Source organism: Macaca fascicularis, chromosome 5 (genome assembly GCF_037993035.2).
Source record: "Macaca fascicularis isolate 582-1 chromosome 5, T2T-MFA8v1.1".
In the NCBI taxonomy this organism is placed as follows: domain Eukaryota; kingdom Metazoa; phylum Chordata; class Mammalia; order Primates; family Cercopithecidae; genus Macaca; species Macaca fascicularis.
Genome location: NC_088379.1, coordinates 151,535,981 through 151,557,457, shown reverse-complemented (window position 1 = coordinate 151,557,457; position 21,477 = coordinate 151,535,981). Strand labels below are relative to the sequence as shown.

The window sequence follows — 21,477 nt, the reverse complement described above, 5'->3', positions numbered from 1 at the left end:
TCTGTTCATGTCATTTGCCCACTTTTTAATGGGTTTTTGTCTTTTGCTCATTGAAAAGTTCCTTATAGATTCTGGGTATTAAATATTTGTCAGATGCATAGTTTGTGAATATTTTCTCCCATTTGTAGATTGTTTATTTACTCTGTTGATAGTTTATTTTGCTGCACAGAAGCTCTTTAGTTTAATTACATCCCACTTGTCAAATTTTGTTTCTGCTGCAATTGTTTTGAGGACTTGGTCATAAATTATTTCCCAAAGCCCATGTCCAGAATGGTGTTTCCTAAGTTTTCTTCTAGAATTCTTATAGTTTGAGGTCTTACATTTAACTATTTTTTTGATAGTGTTTGCTCTTGTTGCCCAAGCTGGAGTGCAATGGCATGATCTTGGCTCACTGCAACCTCCATCCCCAATTCAAGCGATTCTCCTGCCTCAGCCTTCCAAGTAGCTGGGATTACAGGCACGTGCCACCACACCTGGCTAATTTTTTGTATTTTTAGTAGAAACGGGGTTTCACCATGTTAGCCAGGCTGGTCTCGAACTCCTGACCTCAGGTGATCTCCCTGCATTTAAATCTTTAATTCAGGCCAGGTGCAGTGGCTCATGCCTATAATCCCAGCACTTTGGGAGGCTGAGACAGGTGGATCTCTTGAGCTCCGGAGTTCGAGACCAGCCTGGACAACACGGCAAAACCTGTCTCTATTAAAAATACAAAAAGTAGCAGGGTATGGCGGTGCACACCTGTAATCCCAGCTACTGAGGTGGCTGAGGAAGGAGAATTGCTTGACCCAGGAAGCAGAGGCTGCAGTGAGCCCAGACTGTGCCACTGCACCCCAGTCTGGGCAACAGAGTGAGACCCTGTCTCAAAAAAATAGAAATAAAATAAAATAAATCTTTAATCCATCTTGAGTTACTTTTTGTATACGGTAAAAGGTAGAGGTCCATTTTTTTCTTCTGCATATGGCTAGCCAGCTATTCTAGCACCATTTATTGAATAAGGAGTGTTTTCTCCATTGCTTATTTTTGTTAACTTTGTCGAATATTAGATAACTGTAGGTGTGCAGCTTTATTTTCAGGTTCTCCATTCTGTTCCATTGGTCCATGTGTCTGTTTTTGTACCAGTACCATGTTGTTTAGTTACTGTGGCCTTATGGTGTAGTTTGAAGTTGGGTAGTGTGGGACCTCTGGCTTTGTTCTTTTTGCTTAGGATTGCTTTGGCTATTTGGGCTCTTTTTTGGTTCCACACGATTTTTAGAATTGTTTTTTATCATTATGTGAAAAATGATGTTGGTAGCTTGATAGGAACAGCATCGAATCGGCAGGTTGATTTGGAAATTATGGCCATTTCAACAATATTTGTTCTTCTAATCCATGAACATGGAATGTTTTTCCATTGGTTTGTGTCATCTGTGATTTCTCTGAGCAGTGTTTTGCAGTTCTCCTTGTAGAGATCATTCAGCTCCTTAGATGTATTCCTAGGTAATTGTGTATGTGTGTTGTGTGTATGTCTATTGTGAATGGGATTGTGTTCTTGATTTGACTCTCAGCTTGAAAGTTATTGTTATATAGAAATGCTACTGATTTTTTTACATTGATTTTGCATCCTGAAACTTTACTGAAGTTGTTTATCAGTTCCAGGAGCCTTTTGGCAGAGTCTTTAGGGTTTTCTAGGTATAGAATCATATCATCAACAAACAGATCGTTTTATGACTTATTTTCCTATCTGGATGCTTTCTATTTCTTTCTCTTGCCTGATTGCTCTGGGTAGGACTTCCTTACATAACTAATTTTTATGTACTTACTAAAGAGTTGTCCATAGATCTTGCTGTTGAATTTTTTTAATCTGGCATTTCAAGCCCACAGCTTTGTCTTTACTATATGTCTTTTGTACTCTCATATAAACTTTTAAGAACAGATGTATTCACTCACTCTGTCTGTCTTTCAATAGACATTTAATGGTCACCTTCTATGTGCCAACCAACATTTTATTATGTCATATTTTTAAAGTAAATCATAAGCTGCAGGCTATTCACTCAGAAAACACTATGTATATACCAGCTCCAATATATCATGCAAGGTAATACAGATACAGGGACAAATATATTAGTTTTCAAAAGAGAAAAATTTATAATCTGGAGATTACAAGGAAATGGTGATTATGTACTTAAATTCTAACCATAAAAAGTTCTCCAGAAATGACTTCTACTTATTTATCAGTCAAAATGTATACACATTTGTATCGTGTGCACGTTGAGTATTGACAAAACATGCTCTAACACAGAGATGCTCTGCTTTTCTGTGTGTTGTCATATTTGGCCCACCAATTATACTATTAAAGAACCTGAGTCCTACCATGGAAATCCAGTAGACTATTTTTACTGGGACAAGCATTTAAATGTATTCTTTTAAAGTCAGTATTTGTTTTGAAACTCTGTGCCCCCTACTAAATTAATTGTTTTAAGAAGTTGTACATAAAAACCTCATTTCTTCTCTGAGGGTCATGCACTAATTCAGAGGGTTATGCCATGATTGCAGATTAAACTTCCCATGCCCCTCCTCGGCCATGTACCTCTGAATCTATCTAATTTGAACACAGCTACAAACTGCATCCAATCACCTATCCCACAAATGTGTGTTTTGCACTTGGGTTCTCAATGAATATCTGTTGAGTGTATGACAAATGAATAGAGACTATCATTTGTGACTGACAGTGTATATTCAACATAAACCATATTACTACCAGAGAAGCAGTTTTAAACTTTCATCATTCTGAGAGTAGACTAGCATGAAAATCTCTGTCTTATTCATTATTATACAAGCAGAATCAAAAATATGCTTAGTCAAAAGAGTGTCTACTTGGTTTGCTACTGAGTTCTACAAAACACATGACATAATAGGCCAGAGCCAGTCTAAGTGGCATTTCAGGAGTCTTTGAATATGACTTTTATTTCTCATTGTCCTCACTTTCTCTGAAAAGAATGACTGATAGCCTTTCCATGTGATATCTTGGCTTTTAGGAGTGTTGTTTTATCTATTTTTTTGTCTTAAGCTTACATTTGTTAAGTGTAATTTTTGCTTTATGTAACATAAAAAAAAAAAATCTGTGATATGGTGCCCCATGAATTAACAACAATGGCCGGACCAAAGACAAGAAATCTTTTAAAAACAAATGTTCACATTAAATACCTTGGATAGGTAGGCCTTCTGGGGGTTTTTCTTTAATGCAAGAAAAGTACACCATTTCTGTTTTAAGAAATAGTTTCTTTTAGGTTTATACTGAGCTTGTCTAAAGTCGTATTACATAAGTAAGGGCTTAGTTTGTACATTAGTATTTTACATCTTGGAGTCTTACTAAATCCTTTTTTGATCAATCTGATATTGAACAAATCTATATTGATTTCTTCTACACATGTTTATGGTATTTATTTTTATATATCTAGGATTAAAAGCCAAATTAACAAGTGTAATCAATTTTCTCAGTGATAAAGAAAAGTCTTCTAGTACTCTTAGATACATTCATCTAGGGACAAAATCTTAAGTGAAGATGTTGTAATAAATGGATCGATTTATTCAATCACTGGGCATGAAAACATTAGCCCTGGGAAAGCATTTTCCTCTAAGCACTTTAGCTACCGAGTTTCACTTATGTGGCACCAAATGATTTGCATTTTTAGAGAAATTTCATGTCTGCAGTGAGCTCCAATGAAAACATGAATAAATTGCTTTTTTTTTTCTTTTTCTGACTTTATGAAGCTGAATCCATTAGGGATTGAATCAAAGTATAATGAAATAAAGGCAACAACTTACATGATGGAAACCCTAGATTTGGTTTCTCACTAGCCCAATCTCAGTTGTCATGGCCTACATGTCAGATTAGTGGTTTTCAGGGAGATCCCTGGAGTATATGGCTGTTTTCTTAACTGCTGCATTAGAAATGGTCTCTAAAAGACAAGAAACTAAATAGACAAACAACTATTAAGAACTAAATAGGTCTGCTGCAGTAGTTCTTGCCACAAAGTCAAATAAATCAATCTTTCCAAGCCTAACACTATACACTTGCCTAAGAGATTTTCTTAAGACTCATCTACCTTTTGAATTAATTGAAGTGAGAATGAGCACAGAAGCTATGAGGATGGATTTAAGATCCAGATTAACCTGGGTTTGAATCTCCAGTGAAACAGTTATCAGCTGTATGAGATTGAGCACATTAATCTCTCCAACCTTTAGGTTCCTTAGCTATACAAAAGGAATAATAATACTTAAAGCATAGGGTGGTTGAGAGATTTAATGTCATTTTTCATAAATAGAAAAGCAATTCTAAAATGTATATGGAACCACACAGACACACACACACAGAGACAGACACACACACAGACACACCCCAATAGCCAAGGCAATGATGAGCAAAAAGAACAAATCTAGAGGCATCACACTACCTGACTTCAAAATATACTACAGACTGATAATAATTAAAACAGCATGATACTGGCATAAAAATAGAGTTCTTGACCAATAGAACAGAATAGAAAGCCCATAAATGGACCCACACATGTATGTATGGTCAATTGATTTTCAACAAAGATGCCAAGAATACACAACAGAAAAGGACAGTCTCTTTAACAAAGGGTACTGAGAAAACTGGGATATCCATATGCAGAATGAAATTTGATCCTTAACACACATCATATGCAAAATCAATTCAAAATGAATTGAAGACTTAAACATAGGACCTGACACTGTAATGCTACTAGAAGAAAACATAAGGGGAAAGCTACTATGTGTCATTGGTCTAGGCAATAAGTTTTTAGATTTGACCCCAAAAGTGTAGCAACAAAAGCAAAAACAGACAAATGGGATTACAGCAAAAGTAAAAGTTTCTGCACAAAAAAAGAAAACAACAGAGTGAAGAGACAACCTATGGATTGGGAGGAAATATTTGCAAGCCATACATCTGATAAGGGATTAATAACCAACATATAAAAAACTCAAACAACTCTATAGAAATAAAACAAATGGCCTAATTTTAAAATGGGCTGGGGACCTGAATAGACATCTCTCAAAAAAAAGACATAAATGGTGAACAGACATATGGAAAAATTGCTGACCATCATTAATCACTAGTAAACTAAAATCACAATGAGATATCAATCCATACCTGTTAGAACGGCTGTTATCAAAAAGATGAAAGATCAATGTTGGCAAGGAGGTGGAGAAAAGGGAACCCTTGTACACTGTTGGTGAGACTATAAATTAGTACAACCATTACAGAAATCCATATGGAGTTTTCTCAAAAAACTAAAAATTAAAATTACCATATGATACAGTAATCCTACTTCTGGGTATTTACCCAGATATTTGAAATCAGCATGTCAGATGTCTGCACTCCCATGTTCATTGCAGCACTATTCCTAATAGCCAAGTCATGGAATCAACCTAAGTGTCCATAAACCAATGAATGGATAAAGAAAATGTGGTATATATATATATGTGTGTGTGTGTGTGTGTGTGTGTGTATATAATGTGGTATATATATATATACACATATATAATGTGGTGTGTGTGTGTGTGTATATATATATATATATAAAAAATCAGATTCGAGGGATGTTGATTTTTCAAATCTTATTTTTTTCCAACCAGAATATTTAAATGAAAAGTGGAAACTAAAATGTAAAAGCATATATATGTGTGTGTGTGTATATATATACAATATATAATGTGTGTGTATATATACACAGAATGTGTATATATGAATGAATAATACATATACATATATTATTCAGCCTTAAAAAGTGAGAAATCCTGTCATTTGCAATATCATACATGGAATCGGAGAATAGTATACTAAATGAAATAAGCCAGGCATAGAAAGACACATATAAAATGTTCTCATTTGTATTGGAATCTAAAATAATCTAACTCAAAGAAGCAGAGAGCAGAAGGATGGTTATCAGAGGACAGGAGTAGTGAGGGAAATGGGAAGATAATGGTCAAAAAGTACAAAGCCTCAATTAGACAGGAGGAATAAGGTTTTTTCTTTAAGATATATTGCACATCATGGTAAATATAGTCAGTAATAATGTATTGTACATTTCAGAATCTCTAAGACAGTAATTCTCAAATGCTTTCACCATAAAAAAATTATAAGCATTTGAAGTGTTGGACATGCTAACTAGCTTAATTTAACAATTTCACATTGTATTCATAGATCATAACATCACTTTGTACCCCATAAATACATATAATTATAATTTGTCAACATACAATTAAAAATTAAAACTAAATAATAAAGTGCTGGCCGGGCATGGTGGCTCACACTTGTAATCCCAGCACTTTGGGAGGCCGAGGCAGGTGGATCACCTGAGGTCAGGAGTTCGAGACCAGCCTGGCCAACGTGCTGAAATCCCATGTCTACTAAAAATACAAAAATTAGCCGGGCATTATGGCAGGTGTCTGTAATCCCAGCTACTCGGAGGCTGAGACAGAAGAATCACTTGAACCGGGAGGCGGAGATTGCAGTGAGCTGAGATTGCACCACTGTACTTCAGCCTAGGAGACAGAGTGAGACTCCGTCTCAAAATAATAATAATAATAATAATAATGTTAACAATAAAAGTGCTGACCACATTCTCTATTACAACATGAGGAAAACAATTATTTTTACTTATTATGTAAATGTTGCAACTGAACAACAGACAAGCAGCTACAACTCCTTTTAACAACATGCTATTAATATTTTACTCCTACTCTTAATATTTAAATATAAATAGGAGTAAGATTCCATAAAGCAACAATTTTCAAACTTTAATGAGCGAATGAATCACCTTGGGATCCTGTTAAAAGGCAGATTCTGTGTTGCTAGGTCTGAAGCGTGGCTTACATTTCTGCATTTCTAACAAGCTTCAGGTAATGTTAATGCTGCTGGTTTGGAGACCACACTTTGAGTAGCAGACATATATATAGATCATCTGGAAACTGGTGACTTATTTCAAAATGTATTTCTCATTGTCATTGTTTTAAACAGACCAGTTCATTCTTACGAAAATTTAAGAGGAAGAGTATCTTACTTGGGATGTGCAAAGTTTTGATTTTTAATTTTGGTAAGGGAATTGTTTGGGTTTTTCGGAGATGTTATTTCTAGGAACTACTTTGCTGCTGACCAGATATATATTTACTCATAATACTATATTTGAACTGGATATTGTATATCTACAGAATCTTTTCTTTGGAAATCTCAACATACATTAGAAAACTCAATTTTTACAAAAACATTCATTTTCACATCTCTGGATTATTCATTAAAAATATCATCCCCTGGATGATGGATGTGTTTACAGCATAGATTTTGAATGGTTTACTTACCTGCAAACCCATCAAGTTTTATAAATTAAATATGTACAGCTTTTGTTATGTCAGTCATACCTCAGTAAAGTGTTACAAAAATTATTTCACATAATTCTCTGTTCTAAAGTACAGACAACATGAAAAGAACATGAATACAGAGCTTGTATATTTTCCCAATGGTTACTCTGAAGTAACCAGAAAAAAAAAATCAAATCTATTTATCTATCAGCATTTAGTTTCATATTCTATGTATTACACTGCACATAATTTGGTCAAGAAAATTAAACTTTTGGAGTGATAATGAAATGGTTATTTCTTTGAATTCATTAGCTTATCTTCAAGCCGCAGATCAGGGAAATACACGAGAAGGATAAGTTTTCAAATTAATGTTTAAATTAGAGACAGGTTTTCTTATTTTCAGATTCGAAGGATGTTGATTTTTCAAATCTTTTTTTTTCAGAATATTTAAATGAAAAGTGTAAACTAAAATGTAAAAGCAAAAATAATGATCAGTGTATATCTTTAACTTTTCACAACCTACCTTCAAGTGACATTAGATATTTAACATATAGTGTAAGAATTTTTTCCCTTTTATTTTTAGTTGACACATTATAATTGTAGATATTTATGGAATACAGGGTGATATTTTGATACATGTTTACAATGTGTCATGATCAAATCAGGGTAATTAGCATAGCCATCACCTCAAACATTTATCATTTCTTTGTGTTGCGAACATTCAAAATTCTGTCTTCTAGCTTTTGGAAAAGAGTCAATAAATTATAGTTAACCATATTCACCCTGCAATGCTTCTGAACACCAGACTTCCTTCCTCCTATCTAACTGTAATTTTGTATCCATTAACCAACATCTCCCACCTTCTCCCATCCCCTGACCCTTCCCAGCCTCTAATACCCACTATTCTGTTCTCCACTTCCATGAGCTGGAATTATTTTAGCTTCCACATGTGAGTGAGAACATGCAGTATTTATCTTTCTGTGCCCGCCCCATTTCACTGAACATAATGTTCTCCAGGCTTATTCCTGTGGCGGCAAACGACAGGATTGCATTCTGTTTTGTAGCTTAATAGTATTCTATTGTGTATATACAGCACATTTTCTTTGTCCTTTTGTCTGTTAATGGATGCTTAGGTTGATTCCATGTCTTAGCTACCGTAGATAGTGCTGCAATACACATGGAAGTGCAGGTATCCTTTGAATGTATTTATTTTATTTCCTTTGTATAAATACCCAGCAGTGGGATTACTGGATTGCATGACATCTATTTTTAGAGTTTTTTGAGAAATCTCCATAATTGCTGTACTAATTTACATTCCCACCAATGGTAACACATAGTATAAGAATCTTATAGGTCAGGCATGGTAGCTCATGCTTGTCATCCCAATACTTTGGTACACCAAGACAGAAGGATTACTTGAGGCCAGGAGTTCAAGAGCAGAGTAGGCAAAGAAACGAGATTCCATCTCTACAAGAATTTTTTTTTTTTTTAATTAGCCAGACATGGTGGCATATGCCTGTAGTCCCAGCTACTTGGGATGCTGAGGAGACAGGAGGATTGCTTGAGCCTGTAAGGTCAAGGCTGCAGTAAGCGAGACCCTGTGTCAAAAAAAGTTTACAATTACATCCTTGCATTTCTCCCCTTCTCACCTTTGTACAACGTTATCATGTGTTGTACTTACCACCTCTGATGCTCTTCATTTCTTTACATAGATCCAGATTGTCATGTGGTATCATTTTTCTTCTGTCTTGAGGACTTGTAGTGCAAATATTCTGCTAATGAATTGCTTCAGCTTTTGTCTGTCTGAAAAGTATTTTTTCCTTCATTTTATAAAGATATTTTCAGTGGGTATGGCATTGTATGTTTCATAGGTTGTTATTTTTTTTAATTTTTGTACTCTAAGTTTCTTAAGCTTGGGGTCTATTGAGCTTCTTGGACATGTGGGCTTATAGTCTTCATCAATTTTAGAAAATTTTCAGCCATAATTTCTTAAACTATTTTGCAATTCTTTCTCCATATCCTTTTTATGGAGATGCCAATACATGTCTATTAGGCTGCTTGAAGCTGTTCTATAGTTTACTGATAATATGTTCATCTTTTCGACTCTCTTTCTTCATTTTGCAGCTTCTACTACTCTGTCTTCAAGTTTATTAATGTTTTATTTTATTTTCCTTGTCTCTACTTAACATTTTAAATGTCTAAAATACAGTTAGAGTAACTTTGTTTTTGTTCCTAATTCTACTAATTATGTCAGTTATGGGTCAGTTTTGATTGATTTTTCTCCTCATTGTGCCTTTTTGCATGTTTTGTATTCAAAACATATTTCTTGTCTTTCAGAAATCACTGGCTTTTGTTGTCTGATGTCCAGTGTCTTCAAAATCATTGTTTCATATATTTTGTTCAGGTTTTTTGGGGTAGGGTAGAGTGTTTTAGGAAAGAAGTTAATCTGATTTCTGTTACTCTGTCTTGAATAGAAAAAAATTGCAGGATTTATAATGTAGCAAAAAATCAAAGAAATAAAAAGAACTGTATGAAGACATTAACACACTATTTATCTTAAGAAAATATTTAGTGTCTGGACAGATTAATAGACCTGAATCAGATATTCTCATTAAAAGTTTAAACGCCCAGAAAAAGAAATTCAGTTATCATTCTGTGTCAATATGGTATCTTCAGTGCTTTGTTCAAGCCTAGTTGCATTCCATTTATTCAAAGTAATGGTGTGTAAGGTTAAAAAAAAAAGAATATATAATTTTGAATTGGAATATACTTCTGATTTTTGCATAAATTTTAATTGCTTGAATATTAATAAAAGCCCTTGGCAAGGGAATTGTTATATACCAGATCCTGTGATATGAAAGAACACATGTCAGTTTTTGACACTTTCAAGAGAGTCTATCCAAACTTGAAAGATGCCTCCTGCCTTAAAAGTTTCCATCTTGATTATTATGCTCATCAGATATAGAATTACCACATCATGATTTCTACTTCAAAACACAGATAGGACAGATTAACTTTTTGTTTTGTTAACAACAAAATGTAGAAAAATATTACTCCCAAAATCACATATTTTTGATAGAGTGAGATTAACTCTATAATCTTAGGCTTTGATTCATAAATTTTTTACAAAACTGTAAGACGAGAAAGCCATGAATGACAAACCAATATTATACAATGAGGAGGAGGAGGAAAAGGAATAAAGAAATATCCAATTATATGCCAACATTAAATATATTGATGCCCAAACCACACTTCACATGACTAAATTTTTGCTAAAGGAAAACATTTGCATTGTATGGTTATTATATGCTGCTCGTTTCCCCTCCCCCACCCCTTACACACACACACACACACACACACACACACACACACACACACACGATCAATTCTCCCACCTTCTCTGCTCTGTGTCCCAGGAGACTGACTTCAGACTGCATCACACAGGCTGACTTGCCTTCTGGCTTCATCATATGGATTTAGCCAAAGAGAGTCACCAGCAGATGAGAGGTTAGGAAGGTGGAGAGTGAGAATACTGTTCCTCTGCCCCTCACTTCAGCTCCTTTCTGACAACTGTGACACTCTGCAACTGCTGCTTCTAGATTTAGAAAAAGCAGTCCCTTTTCTAAATCTCTGCCCTCACCCAACATCCAGTGGCACCGTCCTGTCTCCTTACCCTGAATTTAGACCCAGAGATGATAATGGCATGGCACCCTCTTTTGCAAGTCCCTAGGTGCCTCAATATCCCTTATTAGCTCCTTAGCCCTGCCCTCATCTCTTAATAGTCCCTTCATTAAAGTCTCTTCAAAATCCCAGTTGTATGTGCCATCTGTTTCCTCCTGACTGATACCCACTCATCTATTGTGAGTTTCAAGTGAGTAGCTAAAGACAAGCTAGTACAAGAAATATTAGGAAACCTCCACCTGCTGAAAAGTTCAATTGATTAAGAGAACAGTGCTAATGAGGCCAAAATTAGTATCTGGCTGTGTTCCAGGATCACAGCCTGCATCCCTGCCCAGCCATTTTACAAACTATCAGTTACAAGGAAGACCATGCCAAAGAGCAAACATGAGTCTATGCCAATCCATCATCACTCCTGGGAACACAGCTCAAGGACTGAGCTGTTCAACTGAGATAGTGTCAAAATCATCTTTGTTCCCAAAGGACAGCTTTTGTAATGTGATTCTAATGAAAAAATGTATATGTTATTTTAAATAATAAAGTCATAACGGTCGATATCTTTTTCAAAGATGAGCTCTCATCTCATTACTTATTTGTGGCTAATTCATAATAAAATAATTTAAAAGTCAAGCTTATCTAAGTATGCCTTTTATTGGTAATGGGATTCTGGGTTTATAAAAACCAGATTTATAGCCCTGAATCAGATATTCTCATTGTAATTAAACGAGTGAACCTATACAACCATCATATGAAGAATAAACAGTTAAATATTTTATTTATTTATTTACTGGAAGGGATTTTCTGATTATCAAGTGTGATTGACAAGTTTTCAGTTCATATACACATTTCCCCAAAACAGAACTTTGTTCTCTTCAGTACAGTGGCCTTGTAAAATCATATTGTAAGTAGGCCATTGTAGATGTGCCATTATATTTACATTGATATACTGGCTTACTTCCAGGGTAATTTTATATGATTTACATGGTGGGGAAGGGAGATTTCTGTTCCTTTTTCAGAAATCAGTTTCTGAGACTCTTTACTATCAGTGAGAGCGAAGTACTGTTTCTACTAAAATTGAATGTATGACTATCAGTAAAATCTGCTGAAATACAAAAACAAAATATCTCATTGTTAATAATAGCATAATTTTAAGATCACCCATAAGAAAGGAGCATAGTTTATATGCAGTATTTATTCTTAATCAGTTTCATAAAACATAATCTGAGTTTTATTTTTCAAACAAAAGCTTTTGAGTCATTTGGATAAGGTCAACAGAAAGCACAGTCTTTTAACATTAGGTGATCAACTTTTTGACAATGGCAGAACCAGCATAGCTAATGGAATAATAGCCTGCAGGGTCCAGCTAAATATGATATACGAATGTAATCAACCTCTGTGATGACTATTCAAAAGTAATCCCTTTAGCTTTGAACTGCAACATATATTTCAACAAGGCAAAAACCATATGAAGAAATTCTCTGCAGACCACACTGATACAATACAGCCTTCATATCGTGCTCTCTGTATTTGCTGCTTATAGTGAGTTTTAAATTTAAGGTAATGACTACTGTATATTCATGTGAGCATACAACAATACTTTTGATTTGTTGTAGAAAGGTTGAATCCATTACCAGGGGTCTAGTCTATAAACTCTGATACAACCTTTATGAATGAGTTATTTACCCTTTTTGAGAGTAAGGCCACTACAAATGTTTAGCATGCCAAAATTATAAAAATTCATTTACCTTTCTAGTCACCAAACTACCAGGTAATGTCTCCTCCATTTCAACTCATACTTCTCTACAGATAACATTTTAAAAATCTTGTTTACATATAATACTGTATAATATAAATATTATATTCCATTGTTTTCAAAAAAGGGATGTGACGGTGGATTTATAGCAATTTGGCATTTACTGGCTTATTCTATTGCTTTTGTAACATATAGGCTAAGTGGTGGTATAAATGAGATCTTTTTGTTGCCCACTTCAATCTACCATTTCAGAGTCTTTACTATTAGCAACAAGGAAGTGCCAATTTCTACTGAAATGTAGATCATATAAGCAAATATCACACTTCAATGTGTTGTTGCTTCTGGTCTCCCTTACTAGAGTGGTACTGGTCTCAGTCTTCCAGCTCCCTTGAAGTCCTACAGATCAAACATCTCAAATCACACCTTAAGTCAGACCCACAGTGCAAAACCTAGCTTATAATCCAAATGAGTGTTTTTGCAGTGATGGAACCAAGAGTCAACTGTCCTGGGGTGAGTGAGTACCCATGTCTAACACTCAGACTCAGAAGAAGTATCCAGTCATGCATTGCATAAGGACATTTCTGTCAACAATATATGCCATACACAATGGTGGTCCTAAGAGATAATGGAGCTGGAAGATTCCTATGCACTAGTGACGTTTTAGCCATCATAACACTGTGTTGCAATGCATTACCTTTACTATGTTTAGCTATACAAATACTCATTATAGTGTTACAGATGCCTATAATATTCACTATAGTAACGTGCCAAACAGGTTTGTAGCCCAGAAGCAATATGCTATACCATATAATAGCCTAGCTATGTAGTAGACTATGCCATCTAGATTTGTGTAAGTACACTCTATGATGTTTGTACAACAACATCACCTAATGACTCATTTCTTTGAAGATACCCCTGTCATTAAGTGACACATGACTGTATATTTCTTTGCTCATTTCATTGGTGAGAACTTAAGTCACATGGCTTTAACTAAATAGTTCTCTACTGATAGGGAAGACCTAATAGAGAGGAAGAGCACTGATAAGTGGGAGGCAGAAGGAAGGACTGAAACTATGTCTTGTCTAGACAAGAGGGCCTGAAATCTAGTGAAGAAGTAGAGGGATAACAGTTCATTGATACTAACAGAAGGGAAGACAGAGTATACAGAATAGAAGCAGTAGGTGAGTAACTCTCCCCACAGGACTTGTGGAAGATTTTTCCTACTGTCATTTATTTCCTCAATGAAACCAGGAAATAAATCATCAGCTGAGAAAAGTGCAGGGTGGGAGGTCTGAGAAAAGTAGAAGATTTAGTCATCGAGGGCAGTGGAAGAATGAGTGGACCAGGAATGTTTCATAGAAAGGCCTGGAAGCACAAGGGTCTACTTAATGTTTGTGACCATGAATTTAAGATGAGGCATCTCAGGCCAGTTGTGTATTTTCTCCAGCCATGTTGAACTATACAGTGCAGGAGAGGAATCGGCAGATAACTGGATTTAACTAGGGCTATACTTTTGCCAAGTAAGTAAACAAAGTGAAAAGAAGAGAAATTTAGACTTTATGCAAGGAAGTACATAACCATGGAATTTAAATTATATGAGGAAGGAAGAAGAGACAGAAAAATTAGGAGAAACAGTGAAAATGTGGTAGGAATGGAGGTTCCAATGAAGTAGAAGAATTGCTGGGGTCAGGATAGCAGAGGGAGTGATCTGGAAATACAAAAGGAGGCAGCCAAGCAGTTAAATACAGGAAAATGAGCTAGAGGGGGCTCATAGTTACTGATAATGACAAGGTCTAAGTATGACCAGGGGAATTAATGGCAGTGGTAATGTAAAGGACAAGATGTAAAAGAACAGGAGGTCAAGGAATTGAGACTTAGGGTGGAATAATCTTCTACCTCTACATTGAAATTACTAAGTTAAGAAAGTAGTAGTACGGTGACAATGAGGCAATGATAACATCAACTGAGAATGATTCCACTTGTAGGTAGATCACAATAGTGACAAATGGTTGACTGTATAATCTAATGACATGAGTGTTAGAGAGGAAAAGAGGAAAGGCAAATGTCCTGACAGAACAAGGAGGAAAGAGGACACCAACCCATCTTCAGGTCCAGCAGTGAGAAGACCAAGAAAAATACAACAAAAATGGGTTTGTGGGCTGATAGTATCTTGAGAGAAGAGACAAATTTCTGTTAGAGCAAGAAAGTAAAAGTAATTTCAGAAAATAGGGTAAAGATATAGGACATTTTGCTGAAATAATGAATCAAATATTCCAAAAGGCAAAGTAGAACTCTTTTAGGAATTGCAGTGGGTAGGAGATGGGGACAGAACACGAAAGGTAATGAAAAATAGAATGAAGGGCCTGAAAACTGGGGCCTGTCATAAACAGGAATAAACAGCATCTTATTAGATTAATCCCAGTGAATTCAAATCAAAAGTAAAGGAGGAGATATGAAAGTTAAAGTTAAGTAACAAATTAACATGGCTCTTTCTCTCTATATATATACACATATGGTATATGATACATGAAGTCATTTATACATGTATATCTACATAAACAAACTTCCCATATTTGACTTCATTATCATAATATCATAATAGTGAAGCCAGATATGGGAAGTTTTTATATATGTATGTTTATATATGTAGTTATATGTATACACACACACACACACACATATAGATAGATAGATAGATAGATAGATAGATAGATAGATAGATAGATAGATAGATAAACTTCCCATATTTGACTTCATTATTTGGGTACTTTATATTGCTCCTTAAATTAATTTTCCTTTTGAGTAATATTTTTTAAAGTCATCTTACCCAAAACAAGGTGGCCTTTTCAGTAGCCATTTTACTATATCACAAGAATTCTGTGGATTAGGAATTCAAGCAGGGCTCGGCTGGACATTAATTGAAGTCACTAAATGATATTCAGCTGACAGATGGGCTGGTTTGAAGGGTCAAAGACAGCTTCACTGGCAGGCTGGAGACTTGGCCAAGATGGCTGGAAGGCTGGACTCAGCTGGGACTGTCTGCTAGAACATCTATACACGGCCATTCCAGCATGGCAGTCTCAGGGTATGAGGACTTATGTGGTGATTCACTTCCTCCAAAAACAGTATCCTAAGATAACCAGGTAGAGGCTGCATAGCTTTTATGGACCTAGCCCCAGAGCTCATTTTCGTCACTTCCTCCACATTCAGCTGATCACAAAAGAGTCTTAAGGGTAGCTCAATTTCAAGAAGAAAACTAGATTCTGCTCCTTCATGGGGGATTGACAAGATCATACCGTACAGGAACATGTGGAGTGGGAGAGATTGCTGTGACCATCTTTGTACAATACAATCTGCCCTGGTGATACATACACGTTTATAGGTGAAGGACAGATATCCCTGAAAAGGGATTCCCAGGTTCAAGATCAAAATAACTATAAACCATGTTCATGATAAACTATTTACTTTGTATATTTTTTTTTAGAAGAGTTTCGAGGATCCACGGTGGAAACTGTATCTCAAAACTCAGAACATTTGGAAGAACTCAGTAGGTATGATAAATCAAGTAAAAAGTTTCTATTAAGTACCCACTTTGTGCAGTATACTAAGTATAATCTCATTCTCCAAACACAAAAAGAGAAGTTTCATCCAGCACTTAATAACCTTAATACTGAAACACTGCTTTAAAAAAAAAATCACAGATTTATTGTCAAATATCACATAAGGTTAAGTATTTTTAATTTTGAAGCCACATATGAAAATTACAGAAAACAAATTATTTTTCAAAACAAATGTTCTTTACTTTCTAGCCCAATATAAAAGTTAAATCTACAATTTATTTTATTTCAGATTTCCAGGTGATCAAAAAAATGAAACTTAAAGCAGCTTTTCACTTAACATCAAAGCGAGAAGAAATCCATCATGTCACCTTAGACTTCAATACTTGTAATAGAAACATGTTACAGACAATATAAAGTTATAAAAAAACTGACTGTGACTCTTTTCATTGGATTTTGTATTGCAGTATATTACTATAAATTTAGTCCAAAACATCTAAATCCATGAAAATAAAATATATTCCAATTCTTAGAAATATCAGCAATCATCCAGGAAATAAATAATTTCCCCTTCTCCACTATTCCACAAGAAATAGTGATACCATGAAACCAAAATAAGAAAATATTTTCTAATGAGAAAATAATTACAAGCTTAAGAAAATCTTTCTTGCTGAATTCATGTAGGATAATATTTACTAAAATTCTAGGGAAACTTTTCAACATAGATAAAAAGAATATAAGCAATTAAGACTACCATATTGATAAGTACTGTTTGAAACAGTTTGCTTTACCTGTGTAAAAGTATATTTTATGATACTTTTAGCTGATAGCACATAATCAAACTTACCCATGTCAACTTAAAAAGTTTAAGTCCTTCAATCTTACAAGCCTTACCTAATGTGTCTTGCAAATGAAAGAACACGGCTGAGATCGTTACATGTTTAATTTCAGGAGATCTGGAGATCTCCTGAAGATTACAGCTGTGAGCCACCACGCCAGGCTCTTACTTTGTTATATAATGTTTCTTTAACCATAACCATTTACATTACAAGTACCCCATCTCATCTTACTCTATCTAAAAAGTAGATTAACCAGGAGAAAACTTTGTCCTTTTATAAGAACAATTCTACACCATAGAATACTATGCAGCCATAAAAAAGGATGAGTTTGTGTCCTTTGTAGGGACATGGATGCAGCTGGAAACCATCATTCTTAGCAAACTATCACAAGAACAAAAAACCAAACACTGCATGTTCTCACTCATAGGTGGGAACTGAACAATGAGATCACTTGGACTCGGGAAGGGGAACATCACACACCGGGGCCTATCATGGGGAGGGGAGAGGGGGGAGGGACTGCATTGGGAGTTATACCTGATGTAAATGATGAGTTGATGGGTGCTGACGAGTTGATGGGTGCAGCACAGCAACATGGCACAAGTATACATATGTAACAAACCTGCACGTTATGCACATGTACCCTAGAACTTAAAGTATAATAATAAAAAATAAAAAAAATTAAAAAAAAGAATTAAAAAAAAAAAGAACAATTCTAGCTTTGAAGTTCAAATTGAAGTTCAAATTCAAATAACAAATACTTTTTTTTTCCTCTGTAATAACTGCTTTTTGCTATAGTGTCTTCTTAAATTCGTTTTAAGGTTCCTTAAAAAGATGTCTGGAAAGTTTTGTGAGAATATTTGTAATCAAAACGCCCACGTCTTTGAAAACACTTCAGAAAATTAGATATATCAAACATAAACCTATCGGCAAGGTCAACAGAAATTGGAATTTACCATCAAATGCTAAATGGCCACAGTGCTATCCCTTCTGATAGATTTAATCAAAAAGGTTTCTTTGGAGCTTTCTCCTTAAATTTCAATTTGATTCATTTTTATTTGTGAAACTGAAAACAAATCTGAAAACAAAATCAAGATTTTATGGATGATAGATGCGAGTCACAATTGCATCAAATGCTACTTCTTATCTGTAAAACATCCTCCCATAAATAATGCAGCCAGGACCACTCACTGCGAACATGTAAGCATTTACAATGGTCCCTAATTCCATTTTTTATCAAAATGACAGTGCCTAAAATACAACATTCTATCATATACTATAATTACTTCAGCTTTTAGCTTCTCCTTTAAAAAATTGCTAAGACATCATTCCTTTTCTCGTTTTCATACTATATCTAATAAGATTCCTGAAGGTGGTAGCAGGGGTGGGGCGGGGTACATCTCAGGTTATAGGCAACAAACATGGGCCGGATGCAGTGGCTCACACCTATAATCCCAACACTTTGGGAGACCAAGGAGGGGGATAGCTTGAGCCCAGGAATTCAAGGCTAGCCTGGGCAACATAGGGAGACCTCACCTCTACTAAAAATAAAAATAAAAATTAGCTACACATAGCTGTGCATACCTGTAGTTTTAGCTACTCAGGAGGTTGAGACAGAAAGATCACTTGAGCGAGGTGGAGCAAGGTGGCCAAATAGGAACAGCTCCAGTCTCAAGCTCCTAGCGCGAGCGACACAGAAGACCGGTGATTTCTGCATTTTCAACTGAGGTACTGGGTTCATCTCACTAGGGAGTGCCGAATAATCGGTGCTGGTCAGCTGCTGCAGCCTGACCAGCGAGAGCTAAAGCAGGGTGAGGCCTGGCCTCACCTGGCAAGCGCAAAGGGGAAGGGAATCCCTTTTCCTAGCCAGGGGAACTGAGATACACAACACCTGGAAAATCGGGTAACTCCCACCCCAATACTGCGCTTTAAGCAAATAGGCACACCAGGAGATTATATCCCACACCTGGCCAGGAGGGTCCCAAGCTCACGGAGCCTTCCTCATTGCTAGCACAACAGTCTGCGATCTACCAGCAAGGCAGCAGCCAGGCTGGGGGAGGGGCTCCCGCCATTGCTGAGGCTTAAGTCGGTAAACAAAGCCCTGGGAAGATCGAACTGGGTGGAGCTCACAGTAGCTCAAGGAGGCCTGCCAGTCTCTGTAGACTCCACCTCTGGGGACAGGGCACAGCTAAACAACAACAACAACAACAACAACAACAACAACAACAAAAAAGCAGCAGAAACCTTTGCAGACACAAATGACTCTGTCTAACAGCTTTGAAGAGAGCAGTGGATCTCCCAACACGGAGGTTGAGATCTGAGAAGGAACAGACTGCCTGCTCAAGTGGGTCCCTGACCCCTGAGTAGCCTAACTGGGAGACATCCTCCACTAGGGGCAGACCGACACCCCACACCTCACACGGTGGAGTACACCCCTGAGAGGAAGCTTCCAAAGCAAGAATCAGACAGGTACACTCGCTGTTCAGCAGTATTCTATCTTCTGCAGCCTCTGCTGCTGACACCCAGACAAACAGGGTCTGGAGTGGACCTCAAGCAATCTCCAACAGACCTACAGCTGAGGGTCCTGACTGTTAGAAGGAAAACTAACAAACAGGAAGGACACCCACACCAAAACCCCATCAGTACGTCACCATCATCAAAGACCAGAGGCAGATAAAACCACAAAGATGGGGAAAAAGCAGGGCAGAAAAGCTGGAAATTCAAAAAATAAGAGTGCATCTCCCCCTCCAAAGGAACGCAGCTCATCGCCAGCAACGGATCAAAGCTACATGGAGAATGACTTTGATGAGGTGACAGAAGAAGGCTTCAGTCCATCAAACTTCTCAGAGCTAAAGGAGGAATCACGTACCCAGCGCAAAGAAACTAAAAATCTTGAAAAAAGAGTGGAATAATTGATAACCAGAATAATTAATGCAGAGAAGGCCATAAACGAACGGACAGAGATGAAAACCATGACACGAGAAATACATGACAAATGCACAAGCTTCAGTAACCGACTCGATCGACTGGAAGGAAGAGTATCAGCGATTGAGGATCAAATGAATGAAATGAAGTGAGAAGAGAAATCTAAAGAAAAAAGAAGATAAAGAAATGAACAAAACCTGCAAGAAGTATGGGATTATGTAAAAAGACCAAATCTACATCTGATTGGGGTGCCTGAAAGTGAGGTGGAAAATGGAACCAAGTTGGAAACACTCTTCAGGATATCATCCAGGAGAACTTCCCCAACCTAGTAGGGCAGGCCAACATTCAAATCCAGGAAATACAGAGAACGCCACAAAGATACTCCTCGAGAAGAGCAACTCCAAGACACATAATTGCCAGATTCACCAAAGTTGAAATGAAGGAAAAAATCTTAAGGGCAGCCAGAAAGAAAGGTCGGGTTACCCACAAAGGGAAGCCCATCAGACTAACAGCAGATCTCTCGGCAGAAACTCTACAAGCCAGAAGAGAGTGGGGGGCCAATATTCAGCATTCTTAAAGAAAAGAATTTTAAACCCAGAATTTCATATCCAGCCAAACTAAGTTTCATAAGTGAAGGAGAAATAAAATCCTTTACAGATAAGCAAATGCTAAGAGATTTTGTCACCACCAGGCCTGCCTTACAAGAGACCCTGAAGGAAGCACTAAACATGGAAAGGAACAACCGGTACCAGCCAACTGCAAAAACATGCCAAAATGTAAAGGCTAGGAAGAAACTGCATCAACCAATGAGCAAAATAACCAGTTAATATCATAATGGCAGGATCAGGTTCACACATAACAATATTAACCTTAAATGTAAATGGACTAAATGGTCCAATTAAAAGACACAGACTGGCAAACTGGATAAAGAGTCAAGACCCATCAGCCTGCTGTATTCAGGAGACCCATCTCACATGCAGAGACACACATAGGCTCAAAATAAAGGGATGGAGGAAGATCTACCAAGCAAATGAAGAACAAAAAAAAGCAAGGGTTGCAATACTAGTCTCTGATAAAACAGACTTTAAACCATCAAAGATCAAAAGAGACAAAGAAGGCCATTACATAATGGTAAAGGGATCAATTCAACAGGAAGAACTAACTATCCTAAATATATATGCACCCAATACAGGAGCACCCAGATTCATCAAGCAAGTCCTTAGAGACTTACAAAGAGACTTAGACTCCCATACAATAATAATGGGAGACTTCAACACTCCACTGTCAACATTAGACAGATCAATGAGACAGAAAGTTAACAGGATATCCAGGAATTGAACTCATCTCTGCAGCAAGCAGACCTAATAGA

At 36.4% G+C, this 21,477-nt stretch overlaps 1 protein-coding gene across 2 annotated transcripts in view; it reads left to right on the top strand.

Moving 5' to 3' along the window:
* Positions 1-17,211, top strand: part of TTC29 (tetratricopeptide repeat domain 29) — a 279,537-nt gene extending 262,326 nt beyond the window's left edge. For both annotated transcript variants that reach the window (XR_012435150.1, XM_045392931.2), the window contains 2 exons: positions 16,275-16,341; positions 16,640-17,211. Coding sequence is in view for 1 of the 2 variants with exons in the window: in XM_045392931.2 (XP_045248866.1) it covers positions 16,275-16,341; positions 16,640-16,670 (98 nt within the window). In the remaining variant the exon portion in view is untranslated. The remainder of the gene's footprint in view (positions 1-16,274; positions 16,342-16,639) is intronic.
* The last annotated feature ends 4,266 nt before the right edge of the window (positions 17,212-21,477 follow it).